At 43.1% G+C, this 24,459-nt stretch overlaps 1 protein-coding gene and 2 long non-coding RNA genes across 8 annotated transcripts; 2 read left to right on the plus strand and 1 right to left on the minus strand.

Moving 5' to 3' along the window:
- Positions 1 to 16,109, minus strand: LOC117777314. The gene is made up of 3 exons (XR_004616576.1): positions 16,030 to 16,109; positions 2,205 to 2,210; positions 1 to 11 (listed from the first exon to the last, which is right to left on the minus strand). It is a non-coding gene; the product is annotated as an uncharacterized LOC117777314 (long non-coding RNA).
- On the plus strand, positions 737 to 23,741 carry mag (myelin associated glycoprotein). Of its 6 annotated transcripts, none has more exons than XM_034611989.1 (13): positions 737 to 761; positions 11,166 to 11,264; positions 14,204 to 14,304; positions 15,059 to 15,134; positions 15,265 to 15,633; positions 16,295 to 16,591; positions 17,270 to 17,527; positions 18,084 to 18,344; positions 18,836 to 19,144; positions 19,468 to 19,567; positions 20,149 to 20,245; positions 20,517 to 20,570; positions 20,868 to 22,346. In XM_034611989.1, exons 4-13 carry the CDS (start codon positions 15,089 to 15,091, stop codon positions 21,102 to 21,104), a joined length of 2,028 nt encoding a protein of 675 aa, XP_034467880.1. In that variant the 5' UTR covers positions 737 to 761; positions 11,166 to 11,264; positions 14,204 to 14,304; positions 15,059 to 15,088; the 3' UTR covers positions 21,105 to 22,346. The 6 variants fall into 6 exon arrangements, with proteins under 6 accessions (XP_034467880.1, XP_034467881.1, XP_034467882.1 ...); XM_034611990.1 differs by lacking the exon at positions 737 to 761 and adding an exon at positions 6,717 to 6,871 and having other exon boundaries at positions 11,166 to 11,257; XM_034611988.1 differs by lacking the exon at positions 737 to 761 and adding an exon at positions 6,779 to 6,871 and having other exon boundaries at positions 11,164 to 11,264; positions 20,868 to 23,741.
- Positions 6,693 to 23,735, plus strand: LOC117777313. The gene is made up of 3 exons (XR_004616575.1): positions 6,693 to 6,708; positions 14,960 to 14,963; positions 22,693 to 23,735. It is a non-coding gene; the product is annotated as an uncharacterized LOC117777313 (long non-coding RNA).
- Positions 23,742 to 24,459: the final 718 nt, after the last annotated feature.

A 24,459-nucleotide genomic window follows, 5' to 3' on the forward strand; every position in this document is an offset into this window, starting at 1 on the left:
AACTTTGAAGACTTCAGCCTGTGAGACATTTCAGCTCAATAAACAAGTTCAACCATCCCACTTTGAAAGTTATTGCACCAGTGATGTATTAATTGGCTGAAGATAGACCCAAACGATGGCCACAGGCAAAACAAGTATTAACTTACTGATCTAATCAATAATAAAACGTTTCCATCCTCTTTCCAAAGCTCTGAGTTAGTTGCTGAAATCTAATTTTATTTAGATTTATCCCTTTTTTTTTTTGTTCATTTTTAATGTTAAAGAAGACTGGATCTTCACCAATATTCATATTCATATTTGGCCAGAACTTGACGCCATGACACCAGAACAGTGATGCCTGTGCACAGATGAAAGGCTGCTGGGGATGTACTTTCAGTTTTATCTCCAAGTGCCTTTGATAACCAGGCAGAACAGTTTAGAAGCTGTCTGATCATCTGATTGATCGTGTTTTCGTTAATGTCACTTTAATGTCGCTCTCCATGTTACCAGATCACAGAAAACCCTGTGATAACGGAAAAAGATGACCAAACTACAAATTTAAAGAAAAAGGAAAAATGATTATTTCTGAGTTATCATTACAGAAATGAAAATCTGAAGCCTGAGCGCAGTGTGAAAGAGTCTCACTGGCCGTACATCACAGGTTCTGAATGCCAAAGATCCAATCAGCTGAGAGGGAGGGAGGAGGGAGAGCAGGAGAGAAAACAAATGCCGACTGAGAGAAGACGACTCAGCTCCTCACTGGCTCCAGATCAGCTGATAAGGTAAGAGCTCTGCTGCTGTCTGATCTGCGATTATTATTACTTTACTTCAAATATTCATACTTGTACTTCATATTTAAACCCTGAACATGCTGCTTTTTGTGGTTAAAATGTTCCCTGAAAAATCATTTATTTGCAACAGAATGGCAGTGACTGGACAATTGTTATTGGCTCCTCCACATCGTTCTATTAATACAGTTTATATTTAATCGAGTCCTCTTATGATAGATTTAAAAGGATTGCAGGTATTGATTGATATTTGTAATGGGCGCCCGTTTGGTTTGATAACTGCATTTTATATTCAGTTGAATGTGAACTGAAAGATAAGAGCCCAAAGTAACTAGAATAAATCAGAATTCGTTGCACAAACAAACAAAAACGTTGGGTTTCATTTTGTTTTTGACAAATTATCATTGAATCATTCACATTTTTTTATATCACACCCTCGTCAACGGACGTTTTAACAGTCTGCAGTTTGTGGCTGTGTTTATCCAAACACTGTTTTTTTTCAGCGATTACAACCAACTTCTTCAAAGCACAATGCTTAATCCAATATAACTGGAAAATTCTGTGGTTTGAGAGTAGATTTAAATCCAAAGTCTGCAGTGACACAAAGTGACCTGCATATTAAACACACTCACAAATCCAAACCGCACAATGACAGTTGGGGTCCAGTGTGGAAACCAAAGCCAAGTGGGACAGACTTCAGATTAGTTTCACCTTTGGGAATAAAAGCCCCATGTGACACAGGGACAGCAGCAGGACAGGAGGCGGCTGTGGATCAATGACCTTAATGGGCTCATTATACATTTTTAACGTGATACTTCATATTCTCTCCATCATATTCCCTTTAATGGTAAATCTGAATTTAATTAAACATAATAAAATCATTTCCAATGTTTTGCTCGTTGTGGGAACTGTTGGGTTCTTCTTTAATATTGTAAGATCTCTTGAGATAGTATAAGTTGTAAATTCTCACGTATCTTTCCTAAGTTTCTGGGACGGAATTTAACTCAGGACATTATTTTCCTCTTTTTTCATTCCTCAAAGAACCAGTGGTCGGAAACGTAATGTTTTCAGATTGTCTGTTAGTCCGTCCCCTTTTTTGTGAACACGATATCTCAAGAACGCCTAGAGGGAATTTCTTCAAATTTGCTGCAAGCCTTTAGTTTGACTCAAGGATCAACCGATTACATTTTGATGGTCAAAGGTTAAAGGTCAAGGTCACTGTCGCCTCACCAAACACGTGTTTGGCCTCAAACATGATCTCTTATTTCTGCCAATAGGGATTTATTTTTTCAAATTTTGACCAGTTGTCACTTGGACTCAAAGATGAACAGATCAGATTTCGGAGGTTAAAGGTCACAGTGACCTCATAAAGGGCTGGAAATTATTTTTATGTAGACTGAAACTGCACCGATTGGGAGAGGCAAAGAAGCGCATGACTAAAACCTATCTAAGTAGCAGGAACATTGTCCTAATATTCAACTGAGGTTAGTCATTTCTATCCATCCCTTTCTACACAACCAGTAAAAGCTTTTCAAGACTAAGTTCTTGAGATCGAGATCCTGTCTTCAGAAAGAAAAGTGTGAACAATAAAAACACCAAGTTTGAGCGTTTCTCTAACTGTTGGTCTGTTTGCAAATGGCAGCCAATCCCCTGCTTCTGTCCAGTAGGGAGGCAGAGGGACAATGGATCCATTGTCATTGTGTTGTTCTGTCACCCGTCTCTGTCCAGCACAATCCCAACGCCCCCTTACCCACCCACACACCCTCTCTCCCCACACAGCGCTCCACATCTACGCCACACTACTGGAAAAGCAGCTTTTGTGTGTGTGTGTGTGTGTGTGTGTGTGTGTGTGTGTGTGTGTGTGTGTGTGTGTGTGTGTGTGTGTTCACACTGTGAATGTTTCACTCCGACCACAGAAACAATAATGGTTTGCCAGGTGTTGGAAAAAGCAAACAGATGCTGTGTATTAGAAAGTTGTCGCCCCCGGACAGTGATAAAGTTCTCAGTCTTACAAAGTTTAAATTTAGCTGCTTTGAATTTGCAACTTTACTCGTTTAAGTTTAGCGGCAGATCATCACTGAAAAAAACATTTATATTAAACTCATAAACTAGAATAAACAGTCGTGTGTTAAGCTGCTGGACAATGCATGTAATATATTTCAGAGGGGTCCTGCAAGACTTAATTATGTGTAATATTCACAAGAGGATGGCGATGTTAAAAGAAGCCAAACTGACTGATAGAGGGAGACAGGATGTTTGTTTCATGTTGAAGTCACTTTGTATTACAGACCAAAGTGTCAAGTCAAAGTCAGAGTTTATTCACACAGCAGGTAAAATCCAAACCTAAAGAATATAAAAACAAATCTAAAAATAGAAAAAAAAATAGAAACATCATAAATATTTCAGAATTAAAAATATTCCACTGTAGCAGATGAAGTAAACGTCTCAAAGTCAACTTGAATTGAAAGCCAGGGAGAAGAAGTGGGTCTCCATCGAGGATTTAAATGTTTCCAGGGTCTGAGTGGTTCTGACACTGAGAGGCCGCTGGTTTTTCCACCAGATTCAAGAGGAGAGTAAATCAATCAAATTGTATTTCTCGAGCCCAATTTCGAAAAATCATAATTTGCCTCATAAGGCTTAACAAGGTGCAACATCCTCCGTCCTTAATATTAAAAGAATTAGTGAGCAGGCATCTGTTGTAATCATAATCCAGGATCAGCGGCCACCACGATGAACGATGTGGCCGCAGCCGTGATCCTGGATCTGCGAACGATAGAGCACGAGGACTCAGGGAAAGAAGTCAAGTGAATAACATGACATGAGACGTTAAGTGTGATGAAGAGGAAGAGAGAGAGAGAGAGGCTCCATGTGTCATGTGGCCCCTGACAATCTAGGCCTTGCAGCAGCAGAACAAAAGAGCTGGTCCAAACTCCCCATTTGCACGTGGGTTCGCTGATGAGGATTTTCTAGACAAGATCAACCAACGAAAATCGTATAATTAGCAGCTGGAAATATCATTTTTGTATCAGTTATCAAAAGCTATGGCTTCATTCAGGGACAGGCTTGATGATTGCACGTCATTGAGCTGTGGACAAAGATCTGTTTTAATAAAGTTCCTCCCTCTATGAGGCCCCTTCGCGAGCTGCCATCACAAAATCCCCGGCTCACGGTCTGTGGCCGGTGGAACTTTAACCAGCGGAGGAGCTACAGCCGTGAGACAAAGGTCGAACCAGAGACAAACGAGTGTGGGCCAGAGAAAAAGGGATTGTTGTGATTAAAAGACAATTATCTGTGCACATCGACTTCCCAGTGTGGCGCGGTGTCAGGCTCGAGCTGAGCTGCTCTTTTCCCAGAAGGCCTTGGGAGACAATGGCTCCTGTGTGAGGAGGAGGGATGGGGGGGTTCACAGCACCATGTAACTGTGTGAACACTCCTGAAGCCATATTTACACTTAACATCGTGGAGATTGTTGTATTCGTGTGAGCAGTAGAAAGGATGAGATGGCAGGTTATCATAATTTGAATTAACTTAACCAGTTTACCTTTAGATCTTAGCCTCAACCAAGGAGGTTACGGTTGTGGATTTACAAAAAAACCTTTTTCAACCAGTGTACAATAAGAAACAGGGTTAGAAAGCTGTTACCATTGTGCTGCTGAGACAATTCAGTACAGTTTACATGTTATATGCATCTTCAGTGGTTTTAGATCTGTCATGGCGGATCTGGTGCAGAATTAAAGGGAATGCCGGTCTTTGGTTGGAGGTGTGCACCCTGCGAGCTTCTAGTGTTGAATATAATGAAGGTGGTAAAGTTACAATGTGGAACTATGACAGGAAAACAAGATGCAACAGTGGATTGACCTCATTTCACTGTGTGGTTCATCATCAGGGAGGAGTCTGTAGTGTCTGTGGTCACAGAGACAGTGGAGATGTTTCTGATACACATCTCCAGCATTACACCAAGATGCAGTACAGACCAATCACATGAGTTTCAAGTTCAAACTTATCGACAAAGCAAAGTAATTATAAAAGTTATGTTGTTTTACTGAAGTTTGTCGTCATCCGTACTTGATGACAGTTTCTTTCCATGATGAACAAAACTGTTTTGTGATGTTTTTCTCTTAATTTAAGAAAAAGAAACTACAGCATTTCATACAATCTTAACCTCATCATCATTACTGTTACATTAATGCTGTGTTAATGTCACAGCACTAGTTTTAGTTGAGCTTCCAGCTTGTAAATACCTGTCACCTCAACATCCAAGCTGTGATTACGACTTTTCTAAATCCGCCTCTGTAACAGACATTGTCAGACAAACACGTGTCACCTCGAAGTCCGTCAGTGTAAATAAATGGACGCAGTGTCATGTTGTCATTGTACAGGATCTGTGATCTTTACAAAACAATGCAAATGTCTTGAAGGCTCAAAGGTTGTAAACACAGGAATCTTTCCCATCTCTCGTGTGTTACCTGAAGGCAGCACAGAGCAGGTGATGCTCTGCTTGTAGCTGCTGGTATTACCTCCACCAAGGAGGTTCAGTGTCACGCTTCTCTGTTTGTTTGTTAGTTAGTTAGTTTGTACGCTTGTTTGTTTTCAAGCAAAATTACGCAAAACCTACTGGACGGATACAACTTGGTCAAAGGATGTGTCGGGGAAAAACCCATCAAATTTTGGTGTGGATCCAAAAACATTTCAAAATAGGAAAATTGGCATATGCAGGAAACTAAAATCTATGCCTGCAGGATATCTGGGAAGCATTAGATCAACATATTACACCTATCTGTAAATCCTAATATGTTTTCTAACAACACCAGAAAGAAGCTTGGAGATATCAGACCCAGAGGAGACATGACACGGCTTTATAAATTTGATCTGGGACACTTGTATTAGGCTTTAATAAAAAAGGCCTAAATCACCTCGCCTGAATTACACTTGCCCCTCCCCTTTCTGTGACATCAGCCCAATGAGGTCATGTGATTTCAATTACATGATGTCCATGCTAACATGGAGATCATGACATTACCTGAGTTCACTCTACTGACCAGATTTCAGTGACACCCGGTGGAAGGTTGGGACACGGGTCAAGAAAAAACAAGATGAAATGTATGTGCAGTTTCAGGAATTCCTTGTTCATGTTCATTAACATTGTTAATATAAACGTTGGTTGTTCTTTGGACATTTCCACTCGTTGCCCAGGGAACAATTCATGGGTCTCGATGACAAATTTGGCACTTTTAGGGAACTGAGTGGTTAAACTTGGTGCAGCTTGATTGAATTTGAGGGGACTGTTGTTGGGCACTGATGTTGGGGACTGATGTTGGGGACTGTTGGACCTTGGCGGAGGTATGTTCTCTACTAGTGATTCTTATATTCTTTAGTATATCTGTTATGATTACTACATCAGGCTCTGAGCAGCAGATTTGTGGTCGTTGGGATAAAACATTGTTCTGCTTTTTCTGGCCTCTGAAGTGTTGCCTTGGGTTTTTAGTCCCAAAGGTTTAAACACGTGACCACAAGACAAACGAAAGCTTTTAGCCTCAAAGCTGCTTCAATTTATTTCCTTTCTCTCTCTCTCATGTTGTTCCCTGCCCCTCTTCATCATCTTCATCGCCTCCTCCCAATCTCACTTCCTGCCTTCTGGTACACTGACCTCAAAAACACACACACACAAAACAAAAAATGTGGACGTGTACTTCATCAATCCAAATTGGTCAAATATGCTCGGTTCCATCCAGCATGAGCCAATCGGGCGGTGTTGTATGGAAAGTACTGGAGCTCAAAGCCTCACCCATATTTGTTGGGGTGAGGGGGAACAGTGTGGCCCTTGTGGCCCTGTGTGTATTTATGAATGGCTTGGCCTCAGGGCGAAGCCTTAGAACAATGCTGCTATACTGAAGGACTGATTTTCATATGGGAGGGGGTGATGGCGATGGTGATGATGATGGTGGTGGTGGGGAGGGCAGTTTATTCCCCACCGTTGGGGCTTGGTACAGAGAGTGGCGAGAGATCTTGTTGGCGACAGGCTGGAGTGACGCTTGGCGTGCGAGAGTCAGAGAGAAGGCTCATACAGGAGGTGGTGAACACTCGCAGCTTGGACACCTACACAGGTGAGGGGCGGCAGGTTTCTTCTGATATGCCATTTCTGATATTGTAAGCAGATTGAAATCAAGGGAGGACCTGACAATCTATCTATCTATCTATCTATCTATCTATCTATCTATCTATCTATCTATCTACCTACCTATCTATCTGTCTGTCTATCTATCTATCTATCTATCTATCTATCTATCTATCTATCTAACTATCTATCTATCTGTCTATCTATCTATCTATCTGTCTATCTGTCTATCTATCTATCTATCTATCTAAGTTGGATGAGTCACAAATTAGAGTTAGGTAATGGCTAAGAGTGTGTGTGTGTATGCATGAGTGAAGCTTCTTTGTGATGATGTGTAATGTGAGAATGCACATGAGTGTGTGTGTGTGTGTGTGTGTGTGTGTGTGTGTGTGTGTGCTGGATGTCAGGGGGGGGGCTGCTAAAAGCCCAACAGATTATTACTGGACAGATTTAACCATTAGCACTGAGAGTATCAGCTCATCCACACACGTCTGGTGCAGGTAGAAACCCCCCCCGATCACAACCTCAACAGTTTCACAAGACAAAGATTTGTTTTATTTAATGACGATGTCAGAAGTCAGTGTGTTTATCTGCATGTGCAGGCAGGAGCTTTACTAAGAAGAAAGTGGAAATGTGTTTTTTTATAGAAGAGAAAAAACAAACCTTTGTGTGTGGAGGTGAAGCCGTTATAGGAGCAGTGATAATTATTAGAGCCTAGTTAGTGAATTTTGAAGATCACAATCCTCACGAGGTAAAATTTATTATATCACCGGTGTCACATTTTAGGTTTTGACCTTGAATTATAGTTTCTCCTTTAATTCAGTGAATGGGTTTTGTAACAATCGTTGTGTCGCAGGTTTCTCCATCTACCACCGGGTTTTAATTATAATGAGTTTTTAAAATAATAATAATAATAATTAAAAAAAACTTGATTTAAACAACTTTTCTTGAGAATATTACAAAATGCTTTACAAGGAAGAAACAGTTGGAGCATGAGCAGAGAAAATAAAACAATAAAACAGACAGGTAAATAGGTAGGTAAATAAGAGCCGATGTCGATCATTTATAAAAGCTTCAATAAAAAGAAACGTATGACGACGGGATTTAATAGAAGCTGGAGAATTAGTTCAGTAGGGAGTGAATTCCATGATGTGTGGGAGTCTTCTCTCATGTAATGACATCTTGCATCATTCCTCCATGAATGACAGAGCTGCCCATCAGGCTGATGTGTCATCTTCCCAAATGTCACCGGCATCAGACGAGTGGCGGAGGAAGAAGAAAGCCGAGAGCAGATCCACACTCGCTCTCTCGGTTTAGGGAGCACACTCTTATTTGTCCGTGCGGCCGAACAGGTGACGGCTCTGTTTGTCGCCCCCTTTGGTTCAGAGCGGAAGGGAGAGTGCTCTAATAAGAGAGGGAGGCCTGTGGCTCGCCATCTGCCCACAGGGCCGGGGATGGCCAGAGTCACCGGGTTTGCCAGGTAGAGGAGATGGAGATGAGCGGTCGGTGCTGCTGGCCTCTTGTTGACGTTGGTGATCTGCCAACTGCCTCTCACTCCGCTGCCATGCTCGTTTTATGTGGCCTTGCTAAAAGATGCATTTCCCACCTGTTTTTTAAAATACCATCTATATCTAGAGATGGAAAAAAAAATGCACGCCTGTTAAAGCCGAACGGGAAAATGTCAAATAAGTTCTTCGAGGGGAGAAGTCAACCTGCTTTAACGAGGAAGAATCTTCTAAATATCTACAATGATGTGAGGCTTTGCTCAAAGCTAAAGAGCTAACGAGGAATGACCCAAACGTGCACCTCACTGAATCAGGAACTGTGCATTTTGGACATATAATTTTTTGGCCCCTCTGTGTAAATTGTGGCCCCCCTTTACCTTGAAAGAGAAAGATACACATGTCACAGCAGCAACAGCAAATACAAAATCGAACAGATAGTGAGAATAAAAACTGCCCTGACACACTAAATACCACACGTATCATGGGCGTGACAAAACAATACCAATGTAATAATGTAATGTAAAAAGAGTCTGTCATGCATCTCACACACGTTTAAGGATATTAACTGTAAGAGGCAAACAGAAACCTCAAAGTCCGAATCCTCAACTGATGCCAGCTCTCTCTCTGCAGCACCTTGGACAGACTGTGTGACTGGATATTGGCATAAGTCTGTGTTTATGTTGGTATCTTGTGCGTGCGTGCGTGCGTGCGTGTGTGTGTGTGTGTGTGTGTGTGTGTGTGTGTGTGTGTGTGTGTGTGGTGCACTGGACTCATGGCAGCTCAGCGCTCCATGTGTGGCAGGAGGGAGCAGTCATGTTTTAAGACCATCTGCTCCTCTGAGTATTTCAGTGGGGGCCTAAGCTCGTTGTGGACCAACGCGCGTCACAGGCAAACAGCAAAGCGCAAGCTGTGAGCGGGCCTGTTCCGGAAAAAAAAAAAAAATTCCTCCAGTTTCTCCCTGGTACAATGGGCAGTGTTCCGCACACAAGGTTCCCATTCTTTTATCCCACGCCACGCCACTTCGTCCCCGGCCATCCAAAGAGCCACAGACGATAACTCACAGTGAAAATCTTCTTCTTGGCACAGTTGACTTTCTGTGTGAGCAATTTCAACAACGTAAAAAGAAATGACTCATAAAAAGGTGTCGCGGCCTAATTTAGCCGAGCTGATTGCTCAGGAAGCGTCTGTGTTCCCTGAAGCGTGATGTGGAATCTGTGATCATGTTGAGGTTCGATTCCCTCGGTTAATAAAGGTTCTGCAGAAACAAGATCAGACTTTTACACGACACATCTTCAGGTATAAGCCGAGCGAACTCAACTTCAACAATCAAATGTGTAAAACACAAATGATAGAGAAATTATTTTAATGAAATCTGTAAGACACTTTAACTGTTGGCTGTGAGTGCTACTGAAAGTTGAAACAAGATATTGTTTCAGAATAAGTTTAATCCTTATTTACTGGAAATCCGATGACAGAAATTAGATTATATTCGCTGTTTTTAAAAATAGATAACATGCACTTATTGTGATGTAATATACAGCGGAGCATGTTTGATTTTTGAGCTTTCTTTGCTCATTTGTTTCCTCTTGATTTACTATTGAAGCGTCATCAAATTCCGTTTTGCCTCCGTCTTTGTAAAGAATCAAGATTTTATTTTATTTTAACAATGTGCTCACTGGAGCTGCTCTCACGCATACACTGTACATACAATGACTCCAGTCCCAGCGGGACAATGGAGCAGGCTGAGCTGCACGGAGGAGATGCAAAGGAAGGTCACATAGCTGCACACCCCACACTGAGAAGTGTGCTGGCATGGGTGTGTTTGCACGAGTGTGTGTGTGAGGGGGGGTTATGGCATGCAGTGTATTTGTTTTACACATCTCCACACCATCAATGCAGCATTCTCCTCTTCAGCTCGTCTCCAGACTGTTTACAGAGGGATTCCCTTGAGGTTATCCGCAGCTCAGCCGATGCCATCACTTGGCCGGCGGCCTGACGGCCTTTCGACGCAGTGACTCATCCGACATGTAACAATGAGGGTGTAAAAAAAAAAGTTCCACATGGATATAGAAGTTGCCTTTGTTACGTTTGTATGTAAACTAGCTGGACCTCTGAGTGGATCTACGCTCGTGCTCCCCGCCCACAAACATTCCTCAGCAGAGAAAATATTAGATCTGATTACGACTGGAAAGATCAGTGATCATGACCTGAAGCCCTTTTCTATTTCTAAAATTCAAATGTATCCGGACGCACCTTCATATTCAAACAGTTTTAATGAGTGTAATTGTGTGTTTTATGCTTTTAAACACATAAACCTAAGACCAAAAATATGTAAATCTGTCATTTACATAACCGTATTCATCTCACAACTTCTATGTTCCTCCTACTCTCCGTATGTGGCTCCAATGCCGCCTTACTCATATTGATAATGACTCATCATTCCTTTTCCCCCACCAGACTTTGCCCTTGTGTCTCAGGCGCCGGTAGCAAGAAAAAGTTCAGCTCATGTCAACACGTTTAGCTTCGACCTTAGAGGGAAGTGCGATCCTGGTTCAGAGTTCAGGGCGTCGAGACACACGGAGCAGCTCGGGGGAAATGGTGGAAGAGAGCAGAGGAATTCTGAGTGGGCCAAAGAACCGCTCCAGAAATGCCTGAATGCATATTCAGAGCTGCCCACGACACATGTAAACCGAAGCTCACACAGACTCCCTCTCTTCCCCTTCTCCTTGTCTCCGTCCAGCATCTCTCTTTATCTTCCTTCTCTGTGTTTTCCCAGAGGACATCTGGATTCAGAGCAAGACGACCGACTCAGGGAGAAGAAGAAGAAGAGGTCAGGACTGAGAGGTGGCAGGAGCCTGGTGCTGAGGCTGGTATGAGGCAAGTGTTTTGTGTGCGTGTCGCCTGTGTGTGTGTGTAAGTGTGCACACGTATGCTCTGACCCAGCCGTTTGTCTGCCCCATCAATGAGGCCGTTGTCGTTGGGTGGTTGGGGGTGGTATCGGTCGCCCTGCCTGGCCGCTCGGCTCTATTCTCTCTGGCCGCTGCTCCGGCACTCGCCCGGCTCTTGGCCTTTTGTTGCAGTGCAGATGGTGGAGCTTGACGCAATGTTGGAGAAAGTTATGACAGTGACGGACCACAGTGCAGCATTATGAGTCAAGACGTCTCAGAATGTGACCTCGCTCAGGCTGAGATGTTTCAGATGCTCTCTGGAGTCACGAGTACGGAGGCCGAGAGATCAACGCACTGCATATTGAGAAAACACATCAAAACAGAAAAAAACACTTCATCAGTTTGACGACACCTGCGCCGCAAAAAGTCACAACACATGCAAATACAGAAATGGACTGAATACGACAATTGAAATGTTTCCAGGGGACCCAAAAGAGTGATGCACCTGGCTGTAGTTCAATGCCTTGTGAAGTTCCATCACCTCTGACGAGTAGCAGGGTTCAATATCAAAGCTTCTGCAGCTTCGTTTGAGTCTCACAGTGAATCTCAGCTCATTCACTCAGTTACACAGTTTCATCTCACTCTCATTTACCTCTTCTACATAAAAAATGTGCACGTATATGTAGGTTTTTAAAAAAGGGTGATTGCAGCCTCTCCCATTGCCAGTAGAGGAGTTTGTCTTTCTCTTTTTTCCCCCCCGGTGCCTCATGTTCAACGTCATGAACGCACTGAAAACTGAGTCGCTCTCTCACCTCTGTGCCGATTGCAACCATTCCCATTGCAGACAAAGGCCAGATGTTAGTGGGTTTTCAGGTCAGGTGGAAAAGGAGCTCTGGAGCCATTTGTGGATGCAGGAGGCAGCTTACACCACCTGCACTGCACCAAATGACAACAAAAAGGTTAACAGCTAGCTGGTGAAAACAGTGGAGCAGCTAAAGAGACAGATATTTCCTTCAGGAGTTGGTGAAGACCAAAAACAGAGCAAAAAAACAACATGAACACTGGGCTTAAATTCACCAGTTGAACAGAAGCACGACTGCAAATAAATAACCGTGTTGCTTTATGATTGTTGGATCTTTAAATAAGCAATCAATCCAGTTGTTGGTTTAAAGACGAGCGGCACATGGAGGAGGAGAAGCTATTCAATAAGTGAACTTCCTGTAAGTGTTCAGATCTTTGGGACTATTTGGCTCTGGAACTGCATGACGAGCAAACATGACAAATCCACGGCAGGATTTTTCACTCCTCTCGAATAAACAAAGCTAATAGTAGTCACGGATTCTCCGGGGGATGTTGGGATGTGTTAATCACGAAGCTCCGCAGCACAATCCACTCTCAGGCCTGCCATCTGCGCACACCGGCTGCTGCAGCGTGAGGCTAAATCCTCTGCTGCCACTCCTGCATGTACTCCCTCTGCAGCCACTCCAATGTAACACACTGTTTATTTTTCTCATCACATTTAGATTTCCTTTAGAACAACAAAAGTAAGAAGTAAAAGCCAGTTACAGTTTTAGAAATGTAAATCGACAGAATAAAATGGACGAAGCGCAGAACATTACAATCTACTGATGAGTGTAAACAGGTGAATTATGGTATGTTCTGCATTAATGCCATTTGTGTCCTGATGCTAACAAACATAAAGAGCATTCAGAGTAAATACCAGGAAAATGAAATTATTAAAACACAACCAGATGTTTAAGACGCAAATCTCTAAAAAACTAGTGTGAACTTTTACTTACTACTTCATATTAGGTGAGCAGGGATTGCTACTGTAAATGAGTGATGCTGGTAATTTATCTCCTAATGAAACAGAATATTGCAGCTGTTTCAGAATCAGTTTCTTTTTCCGTTTAAATTCCTTCTATAGAAATTAGAAATAAATATCGCAATAAAAATGTTCACATCAGTTGATATCGATAATTATCACTATAACTGTCACATTATTATTTCTTTTAGTTTTCTAGATGATTTCTGCTTCTGAGCGTCGGTTGGTCTTAAAGAGTCTTAGATTTAATTGGAGCAGAAAAACCCTGTATTGCGATATCATTTCTATATAATGCTTATGCAATGTGTAAGCACAGTGAGGAGGTGTGATATTGATTTACCTCAGAAAATGTTTGAAACAAAATCAACATGAATGCAAAAAAAAAACAACACAAAAAGCAAACATCCAAAAAACAACACAAACAAACATCATTTTCATGTAACAAAACTGCCAAATAAACTGTATATTGATATAAGGTTTTGTATTGTGTAAGCACAGTGAGGACCTACAGCCCATAATTGATCTACCTTAGATTTGTGAAATGTTGCTGCTCATAAAGATGAAGTTATTAATATCGACTGGTTTGAATTTTTTTTTGCCTTTTATATAATTTTTGGCCACATCACTCAGCTTTAACTGTTGATGCTCTGTAGGCATTTTGGAACAATATGTTGATGCTGCCATGAGACTAATTGATCCACTCTCTCAATAACTGGTTCACGTATCTTGTGATCACTGAGTATTACATTACATCACATCACATTACATTAGTATTATCAGTCCCTCCTCCCCCCTCCTTTATTGCTCGTGCAGAACAGATCGTATCAGTGATCTAAGATGACATGATGTTTGCTGAGCGGAGTTTGGCTTCGTGTCAGAGCTCAGCTCAACAGTGGGAGTCATTCATTGGCTGGACGATTACGCGACTGTAACGAGTGACTGTACTGAGGGGGAGCGACCAGGTGCCGAGTGACGCTGAGCTGAGTTTGTGTGTTCGTGTGACTTGCTACAGCTCGGAGTGATGTCACTGCCTGATGATGACGATGATGATGCTGCTGCTGCTGCTGCTGCTGCTGATGTCACTGATTCTTTTCTCTTTACAGAGAAGAAGGCTGTCAGGCTGTCTGGGCGTGAGTGAGCACCCTCTAGTGGAGCTGCTGACGAGCTGTGCTGCGGAGTCCGTTTCTACCATCAGCTTTTCAAGGTGAAACCACCGTCGCAGTATTTTAAAACAGCAAAAAAGGTTTTGACTTCATAAGACCACAACTTATGGACCAAACAGTAAATGATTGTTTTTGCTGCTTTAAGACAAAACACACACATCGAAGAATTAAGTCAGGTTTGATTTTACAGTCTTTCCACTGGAAAAATGTGCATCGGTCCCAATTGCTAATTTATGATGTGGATGGTAATTAGAATTGCAAAAAAAATTATCTCTTTTGTGATGCAGACTTCTTCTAACATGAATTCTGGTGATTTGCATTAATTAACACTGATTAGGATTACATTTTTCCTCAGTGGGATTAGAAAATTCTTTCTTATTTACTGGAACCATTTCAAACTCAAAACTGGAAGAGTGCAAAACCTCCACCAAGGCCCAACAGTCCCTCAAAATTCTAAAGAGCTGTTGCACCAAGTTGCACACAGTCATTCATAGATGTGAATCCCTAAATGTGCCTGATGTTTTTAATCAAGACCCATGAATTATTCCCTGGGAAATTGGTGTCAAACAAATGCCTTAATCCATCCAGTAAGTTTGGTGTTTTCTTCCACATTATTCAAAGTATAATGTGTTTAAATTGTGTTAAAACTCATTTCAGAAACATGTATGAAGTAAGTGTGATGGTTCTCAGGGGCAGATGAGTCATGCACCAGCACCGATGCTACAAACACCTCATTTGATTTCTCTCTCTCCATCTTGATGATGCATGAAACTGACAGAATGTTCTCTGCTGCAGAGGTCTATGTTCCAGCGCTGAGCAGAGACCATGTGGTGTTCGGAGCTGCTCTTAACACTGCTGTTCATCATCAAAGGTGATAGATCCTTCTTCCTCTTCCTTGTTTGACATGTTTTACCTTTTTATCACCATGTGTGCCGGGATTTCACACCATTAACGAGTCATGGTCATACCTCACTCATCATTTGTGTCTGATCCTCTCTCAGATGCCAGCTGCCAGTGGAACGTCTGGGTACCGCGGGACATCTCGGCCATGACGAACTCCTGCGTGGTCATCCCCTGCACCTTCATGTATCCGTCCGGGGTCAGGCCGTACCGCGGCATTCATGGTATCTGGTACTTCGGCCAGCCCTACCCGCAACTCTTCCCTCCGGTAGTCTTCAAGACGCGCACGGACGTCGTGCACGAGAGCTACAAGGGCCGCACCAAGCTGCTGGGCGACCTGCACCAGAGGAACTGCACTCTGCTCATCAACAACATCGGCACAGAGCACTCGGGGAGATACTACTTCCGCGCTGACCTCGGTGGAGCCAACATGTACACGTACCCAGACTTCGCTGAGCTCAAAGTTCTTGGTAGGATTAATGATCGGAGTGAAAAATACAATGTAGACGATGAACAAGAATTATTAAAGCAGTTTGTTGCCATTAGTCGAGGGACAACAAATCCCGTATTAGGCCAGCAACATTGTATTCTCATGTAATTACTTTACCCGTTAACCTGAAGAAACCACTTATCACCATGTAAACAAAGTACATTTAAACTGATATTACTAGATGCTGCATGGTCGAGCTTGCTCTGGATTTTAATGTATTTTATTTTGTCATTTCTCCATTTAATCCTGAAAGTTCTTTGATTTGTACAAATGTTTTATTTTTACAGTTGTAGTTTTCAACTTAACGCAACACTATAAAACTTTTTTACCTTAAACTAGCAGCTGTCTAACTTTTGAAATATGAAGAATTCTTAACAGAGTTTGGTGGATTTTTTACAGCAGCAGCTCTTCTGCTTCAGGTGCCAGGGATCATGGGTAAAATCATTGATAGGCTTTATTTGCTGCTCCTCATGAGAACCAACAGAATGAATCACCATGTGTGGCAGCAGGGGGCGCTGTTGCTCAGTACACTAACATATTGTTCCTTTAACTTTGAGCTGCATCTGTGTACAAAAGTAAAAATGGTGCTTTACAAAGAAAATTCTTTGATCCAGTGATGTCTTTTTCTTCCTGTTCTCCAGATCAGCCCAGCATTGACGTCCCAGAGGAGATAGTCAGCGACGAGAATCTTGAGTTGACATGTTACGCTCCTGACAACTGTCCTGAGATGACTCCGGAGATCCAGTGGATGTACACCGACTACCTGCCTGACCCTGAGTTCTCTACCGACTACCTGGAGGAGAGCAACACGGCCGTGCTCTCCAGCACCCTCACCTTCGTACCCAGACCCATGCACAACGGACAGCTGCTGGGCTGCAGGGTCTACTACCCCAACACCACGCTGGTCTACGAGAGGCTCGTCTCTCTGGACGTCAAGTGTAAGTTCAAAGAGTTAAAAAGGCATTTGAGTAACATATTCAAACATCTTCTCATGTGTCATGTTGCATCACCATTTATGTTCCAAAGAAGACTGCTGGTTTAAAAACCATGGTGCTAACACTAAAGCTAGCTTTCAGGTGACAGTTATTCTACTAAGGGCAGTGGCGGATCTAAAATTAACACAAAGGGGCCAATTATCTGTCCAACAATCTATGTGTAATTCCTGATTCAATGAGGTGCACATTTATGTCATTCCTTGTTCACTGTTAGCTAAAACAAAGCTACGCATTATTGAATATTGTTTAATACTATATACTATGCAATATAAGTTAGCTTCAAACATAATCTGCATGTTTCCCTTGTATTGGGCCTTTTGTAGAAATCTGCTCAGGCTAAAACTCTGATTTGTACATTTTCATGGACTTTGTATACTTCCAAACTGAGTGAACCACGAAGGACATGTTGCTCTATCATTGTTCTGCACTTTGCATCAAATATATACACTGAAAACATTTTAGCTCCATTAGATTTAAACAAAAATACATCGCTGTTCTACTTTCACAACCTTAATTACTTTAGCAGCAAAGATCTACTCCTTTTTAAGAACCAGTTCTTCATCGTTGTCCGGACACCTGAGTGCTCGGAGATTAAAATGTCTACTGTACTTATCCTGCCAGACGCTCCCCGCTCGGTGTGGGTCAACGTGTCCTCGGAGGTGATGGAGGGCAGCTCCGTGGTGCTGCACTGCGAGGTGGAGAGTAACCCTGTGTCCAGGATCTCCTGGATGTTTGGAGACCAGGAGCTGTTGTGGGACACGGCGTCCAACATTTCGCTCCCCCTGGATGATTTGACGCCCATACAGGAGGGAATCTACACTTGCGTTGGTGACAACGGCTACGGGATGATGAATACCTCACTGTACCTGGCTGTCAAGTGTGAGTGTCCCTCTTCATTCATGCTTACTGTGCACAGTTAGTATCTATTAAGGAATAAGTACATTGGATTTCATTCTGGAGTTTAGGTTCATCCTGTCCATCCATTATCAACACAGTTCATCCTGGACTGGGGCTGGAACCAATCAGGAGTTTAGATGATGATTAAAATGAAACTTGATTTTCCCCATCACACACAATAAAGGAATAGTCCAGAGAAAATAATTTGTTTTCAGAGTCATGAGGATGAAATGATGGAACAATAAAGAAGTCCTGTCCCTGCATGACAATGACCTGCTGTAGTCTCACAGGGGCTCGCTCGCACATTTTACTATGGGGCTGGCAGTAAAAGTTACGAAATATGTTGGAAGCCAATAACTCTGATCACGAAAATGTCCAGATTTCAGTGCTTGTCTGAAATCAGCCATAGAGCCGTGAGGTGGTTTCTGTTTTCTGGTGCCTCCATGTGGCCAAACAAAATTTATTTGAACTATGTGAACGATGAAGAGACATTTCCCAGATCTGAAAACCTTTTATTTAAAAAAAAATTTTGTTGCAGACCCTCCGCGTGAGCCCGTGGTGAACGACTCTATGATTGTGACAGAGGGCAGCACACTGGCCCTGCACTGCAGCACCCAGGGCAGCCCGGCCCCGACCCTCACGTGGCTGAAAGACGGGGAGCTGGTGGGCACCATCACCGCTGACGAGCTGTCCGTGCTGGAGATCGCGAAGATCACACCGCAGGGAGACGGACAGTACCGCTGCCTGGCCGAGAACGAGCACGGCCGAGCCAGCAGCTCCTTTAACATCACTGTTGAGTGTGAGTGCTGCAGGTTACTGTATTTTATCCAATAGTTGTGTAAATGTAGGACAAAGTGAATCATAGCAATATTAGGGGCACAGTGAGTATCTTTTAAAGGTTCAGTGTGTAGAATTTAGTGACATCTAGTGGTGAAGTTGCATGTTGCAGCTGAATACCCCTCACCTCACCCTCCCCATCCACATTTGGTAGCCTTCAGTTTTCATAAAAACTCAAAAGGTGTTTAGTTTGTCCAGTCTGGGCCCCTGTAAAAAAACACGGCGGACCTCCGTAGAGAGGACCCGCTCCTGATGTAAATATAAAGTATTTAAATATAAAGGACTCATTCTAGGGTAACAACAACTCGTACAATTTAGAATCTAAATTCTAGATGATTATACACTAGTGAAAACATCACAAGGATTATTTTATATAAAATGTCTGCCAATAGGTCCTTTTCACCTATATCTTACACACTGAACCTGTAAATGTAAATGCGCTGCCTCTGACAGATGCCCCAGTCCTCCTGGAGGAGTCAAAGTGCACAGTGGTGAGGGAGGGAGTCCAGTGCGTCTGCATAGCCACGGGAAACCCCGAGCCCACCATCGAGTTCTACCTGCCCGACCTGAACATCACCATCAACGAAACCGACGGCCGGTACAACTTCTACACGCACACGGACGGACACACCTCCACGGGCATGATCAAGCTGCGGGAGAAAGGAGAGCGGGTGGACAACGGCGGCCCGGCCGTCAACGTCCACTGCGGCTTCTACAACTCGTACGGAAGAGAGAGCGTACTTCTGGAGCTGCAGCAGGAGAGTGAGTAGAAACCATAATAAGACATTATTGTTAAATGTCCGCAAATCTCAAGAAAAGTCTAAGCTAACATATTCCTCATTAAACCACAGATGTAAAGATGTATCTCATCGAGGAATGATTGGATCATTGGTACAGACAAGGTAGAGGAGTCTGGGTGTTAAGAGACAGACTAACTGTGTAGATGGACATGGCATAGAGAAAGTTGTTAAAGCAGATGTAATGGATTCTCTGCCTCTGTGGCAGCGACAGCCAGTGGCCGGAGAAATTGTGTCCATCTGTTTAACAAAGCCCTAATTTTCGATGTTGTTCACCCTTATTTTCAGAAAAGTACATGATGGCAGTTATAGTTGGCACCATCGGAGGAGTAGCGGTCATAGCCTTCATCATTGCAGCAGTGAGATACGTTGGCCACAACAACAAGAAGTGAGTATAAACTAATTTAGAGGCCGGTGCGAGGCAGAAACGTAATGTTCCTCACTAAGCATTTTCTGAAATCCAAGGAAACACTTAAGCCTAGTCATCCATTCTAAAACACATTGGTGCACATTTTATATGGTGTATGTGGGACGCGAGAACCATTTCTCCAGAGCAATTTCAGTTTATCTGCGGCGACAAGTCCCAAGTGAAATGATCCACATTGGGTTAGCAAGCTGGACTAACCTTATATTTTGCAGGCACGATTCTCAGCCTCTGACACTGCTTCTGTATCCTTGACCCGCTACGCTCAATACAACCCAGGTAGCCCTCTTAACCAAGGTGCTTTATTTAGGCCTCAAGGCGTATTTGGACCCCCAAATTTACAAGCTTAACTGGCAAATCACCCCTGAAGTGGGTGTGAGCTCAGCGACTAAACCCATAAAATAACCACGTCACTCACAGCCACAGTTGGCCTCCAACATAACCTCACACAGCTTGTTGTTTTAAAATGGATGCCCAGGCTTGGCGTGTCGCCCTGCGTTCGTGGCAGTCGAGACCGAGTCTGATTATGTGACTCCGTCCCCCAGAGAGAATGGCAACCCTAGACAGGAAGTGGTCCTGGAGAACCCAGCTTTGTACTACAGCGCAGTCAAGAAGGACAAACAAAATCTGAGGAAGAAAGTGGTGAGACATGCCGATGTCAATGATTATGATTCTAATGGAGGATGGGTCGGATGACCATTCTCAGATGGTTTGGGGTTGTATTTGTGTGCATTCATACACGTCTTAAATCACAAGACCCCATTTTGACCTCTGAAAACGAGGTCGCAGGAGGAATCCCTCCGACAAGCAACCTCGTAGCTGCATCATGACCTTTCCAAACACTGTTTTCTCCTGCTTTCATTGCTTCTCTGCGTTTTTCTGTCTGTTTCTCTCTCCCCTAACTCCTGCACAGCTTAAGACAGAGCTGTTGGGCTCAAAGTTTAACTCCATTCTAGAGGAGACTACGGTAAGGTTCCTAAACAAGTCCCCATTAAAAGCACAAGTGACAGACGCATCTCGTCGCATGTCAGCTTCTCCGCTCTGTACACTGCCATTTGTCTCCAAAACTGCCTTCTGCATGGCTGCCTCATCGCTAACACAAACTGCCAAACTAACAGGAAACATCTCAGTCTCCTCGCCAGTATGTCGACCAGTAACCACTAACATCTTTCCTGTATGGTGTCTGTCGCACTCTTCTGTCATGTGAGGTGTCGCTGGCACCTCGCCGGTGATTTGCGCCGCTGATCGGTCCTTCTGTCCGCAGGGAGAAGACGGGGATTATCAACCTGTGGGCTCTATGGCAGGACTGGAGAAACAAGAGCTGAATTATGCCGCTCTGGAGTTTATCGGGGCCAGGCCCAGGGAGGGGGCCTCAGGGAGGGGGGATGACGGCAGCAACTACACGGAAATCAAGCCAAATGAATCGCGATCCTTCCCTGATCCCTCGGCTATGCGAGACGCAGTGGCAACCCCGTATCACGCACAGACCCCCTGCCCATAATAACCCCCCCCCCCCCCCCCCCCCCCCCCCCCCCGCCTCCTCTACTGGATCTCCCCCTGCATATGACGACTCCTCGGTTCTCCAGAAATGTCACAGATCACTTGATGCCAGTACTCCCCACTCACGCTGCCCCTCTCCCATGGGATGCCCCTTCATATGCCACGATTTGGGACAAAACTTTTTGGGTCAGAGCAGGACCCATTGGACGATGTAAAATAAATAGTGTAAATTTCCAGCCTCAGTTGTAATGCATGGGCTCTAAAACATGCAACAAGTGGCCATGTTTTTGTTGCTTTCTCCCTGTTCCTCATTGTGATTGTTGATGTTACTGTCAAACGACGGCCGTCCGGGTGCTTGCCTCCATCTCACTATTTGCTCTACGTGTGTCTCCTGTAACTGTCACTGTGTCTGCTGCCAGTCGAAGCATCGGGGGAAGGAGTAACCGAGCTTTTTGTTCTCTTATCTTTACGTGTCCATCTGACCGAGAGCGAACCCGTCTCCTCTCTTTCCTTCGGTTGCTTACATCCCGAGAAGATAACCGAGTGAAGCGGGAGACGGAAACGCGTCTGCGAATCTTTGTTTTTACATAATTGTATTTAATGTTTGCTGTGACTCAGTAGCCTCTCATAATAAATGAAAGAAGAAAATGCCACCTGTCACTTTTGATAACATTTGGCAAGGTTTTGTAAATCTAATTCAAACACTGTCCGGTTCGGAAATATGTCACAGCTTTTTTTTTTCCCAGCATCCAACTGTAGAATGTGTAAAACAAATATTTTGAGATTTTCCTACACCGTGGCCAACGTAAAATGTCTGTCTCATCTTATGCTTCATCCCCCTGAGGCTCTTATATTGGTCTATCTGGAAAAAACAGACCTAAAGCACATCATACTTGCACGTGAGTGGCCAAGGTGTTATCTCTTGTAGACAATGTGTGTGTGTGTGTGTGCGCGTGTGTGTATGTGTGTATGCGTGTGTATATTCATATTGTGCTGAAAGACCACAGGACACTGATCTCTGGGGTCTTTGGGAAATTCGAGCGTCACTTCACTTTGACGAGCGGATGCTTATTTCTCGCAGGGTTGCATCAGATGTTTGAATGACAAAAAGTGACGCTGACTAGCCAGCTGGTTGTGCTATTCAACGACATTTGATCAGCCCACGACGTCATGTCAAAGTTCAGTAATAGTCTAACTCGATAACAATGGTGTCGAAAATATAATAACGTGATGTTTGTTGATAGGGAAAAAAAGATGCATGGATGTACAGTAAATGAGTTCTGTGCTGGCAGGCACAAATTTATAAGTATTGAACTGGGATGAGAAGCCAGTGTGGAAAATTAAAAACCACACATCATTCAACCAGTGACTGAACACTGACTTGATACAAGCTTATAGAACAGAGCAGGACCCAGCCTCTAACTGCGGGGTGGGGGGGGGGGCTTTTTCTATCAAGGGTCATGTACATTTTTATCACATATTTCGAGGGCCATCTAAATAATTATCGGACACATGTATCACATGAACCTCTCTAAGGCAAAAGGTGGAAGTGCCTAAGCTTAGGCGAAACGTCTGACGTCAGATGGTAGTGATGATGATGATGCTGCTCAAAGCTGGCTTTAGTCAAAACAACTTGCTCACACAAATCGTCATGTCTGGTTCTCCCTCCTCAGAGGAGGGCATACCTCCGCCGAGGTCAAACGGGTCCCCTTGTTTTCAATCAAACTACATTTCACACAGTCATAGGGATCAGTTCCCTAAATGGGCCTGATTTTGGTCAGAAATTGGTGAACATTTATTAAAATGCTCTACGTCAATGTTAAAGAAGGTGAAAAAATAATCTGCGATTCGCCCCCACATCCGGATCCTCACCAAAACGCAATGAATATGAGAGTAGGTATTAGGTAATGAGTAGTTTTTGTGTAACCCTGCTAACAAACAAACAAAGAAACAAAGCCAGATGCAACATAACCTCCTTGACAGAAGAAATAATCCATGACGATGAAGCCTCAGGTGGCCACTGACACCGGGCAGACAGATAATAGGGATATAAGTATATAGGATACTCTCTCTGACATACAACCAGTCAAACAGGTTCTCTGTGCATGTAAAAAACATCCAGTGTCAACCAGCTATTTTAATTCATATTAAGCTTTTATTAAGACAGTGTTCTGCCGAGGGTTTCAGATACAGGATATACGCTGGCTAGCATTCTTAAACTGCCTGTATGCACAAAGTCAATAACCTGTTCCCGTCTCTAAAACACCCCATGAGGGGATTTTACTTTTTGTTTCTTCATTTTCAGAATCTTAGAAATATCAAACAAGTCTTACCTAATCTTTTGGCAGTGTGTTGTAAAGCTGATTTGTATGTAATATAATTTATGGTGATCATAATTATTATTATTGTTGTTATTATTATGGAGAGTTTTTTTTTCTACATATGTGATTGACACAATAATTCAGGTCAGGGTTTAGCAATTTCTGCAAATTAGCACAGTTAATGACGGTAGAATTTCTCCAATGATGTACTTTGCTTGCTCTTTTCGTTTTAAATGGCTCTTTCACACCTCGAGCAAATTCATCTGTCTTCAGTTCCATGCAAACATAAATAAAGGTAAAACAACACAAAATGGAAACAGCTCATTATTGTTAGAGAACAAACTGTGAAGTGTCTGTTTGTCTTGTTGTGTCTTTTCTTTTTTTTTCGAAAGAAACATTACACAATCATGGAACCGTGACACGCTTTTCACTTTTTGGTTTCACTTTGGTTAAATGAGCAACACAGAAAGATATTGATGTCAAAATAATATTAATGACCAACCCTCCCAAACAAGGCTTTGCAAAGTTTGTTCTGGATTTACTGATGTTACAGTGTTTTATTGGTGACAACATATTTTACGAGGTGGTTCATTTAGAGTCTGGTGAATATTGGTACAGAGAACAATACACATGGACTGTTCTATTTTAGAAATAGGAAAACATGTCCAGAGATCAGTCCAAACGACTGAGAAATCATTAAAAAACCAACATTTATCTCCAATATTCAGCAGGAAACTTAAAATATAAAGAATTCTAAACAGGACACAGAGCCCAACATAATTAATCACTACATGTGGCTGCAGGGGGCGCTGTTGCTCAGTAAAAGTTACACTTACAGAGCAGTTTTATGCTACGTTAGCAGCGCATCTTTGAGTTCGGCAGTGTTGTTCTGTCACGTCGACACCAGAATACCTCAACAACAGTTGGAATTATTCCTATGAAATATTGTGCGTGTATTCATGGGACCCAGATGATTAATTCTGATGGCTTTAGTGATGCCTTGACTTTTCATCTGGCGTAAACCATGAGTTTGAC

This window comes from Hippoglossus hippoglossus, chromosome 16 (genome assembly GCF_009819705.1).
Source record: "Hippoglossus hippoglossus isolate fHipHip1 chromosome 16, fHipHip1.pri, whole genome shotgun sequence".
NCBI lineage: Eukaryota > Metazoa > Chordata > Actinopteri > Pleuronectiformes > Pleuronectidae > Hippoglossus > Hippoglossus hippoglossus.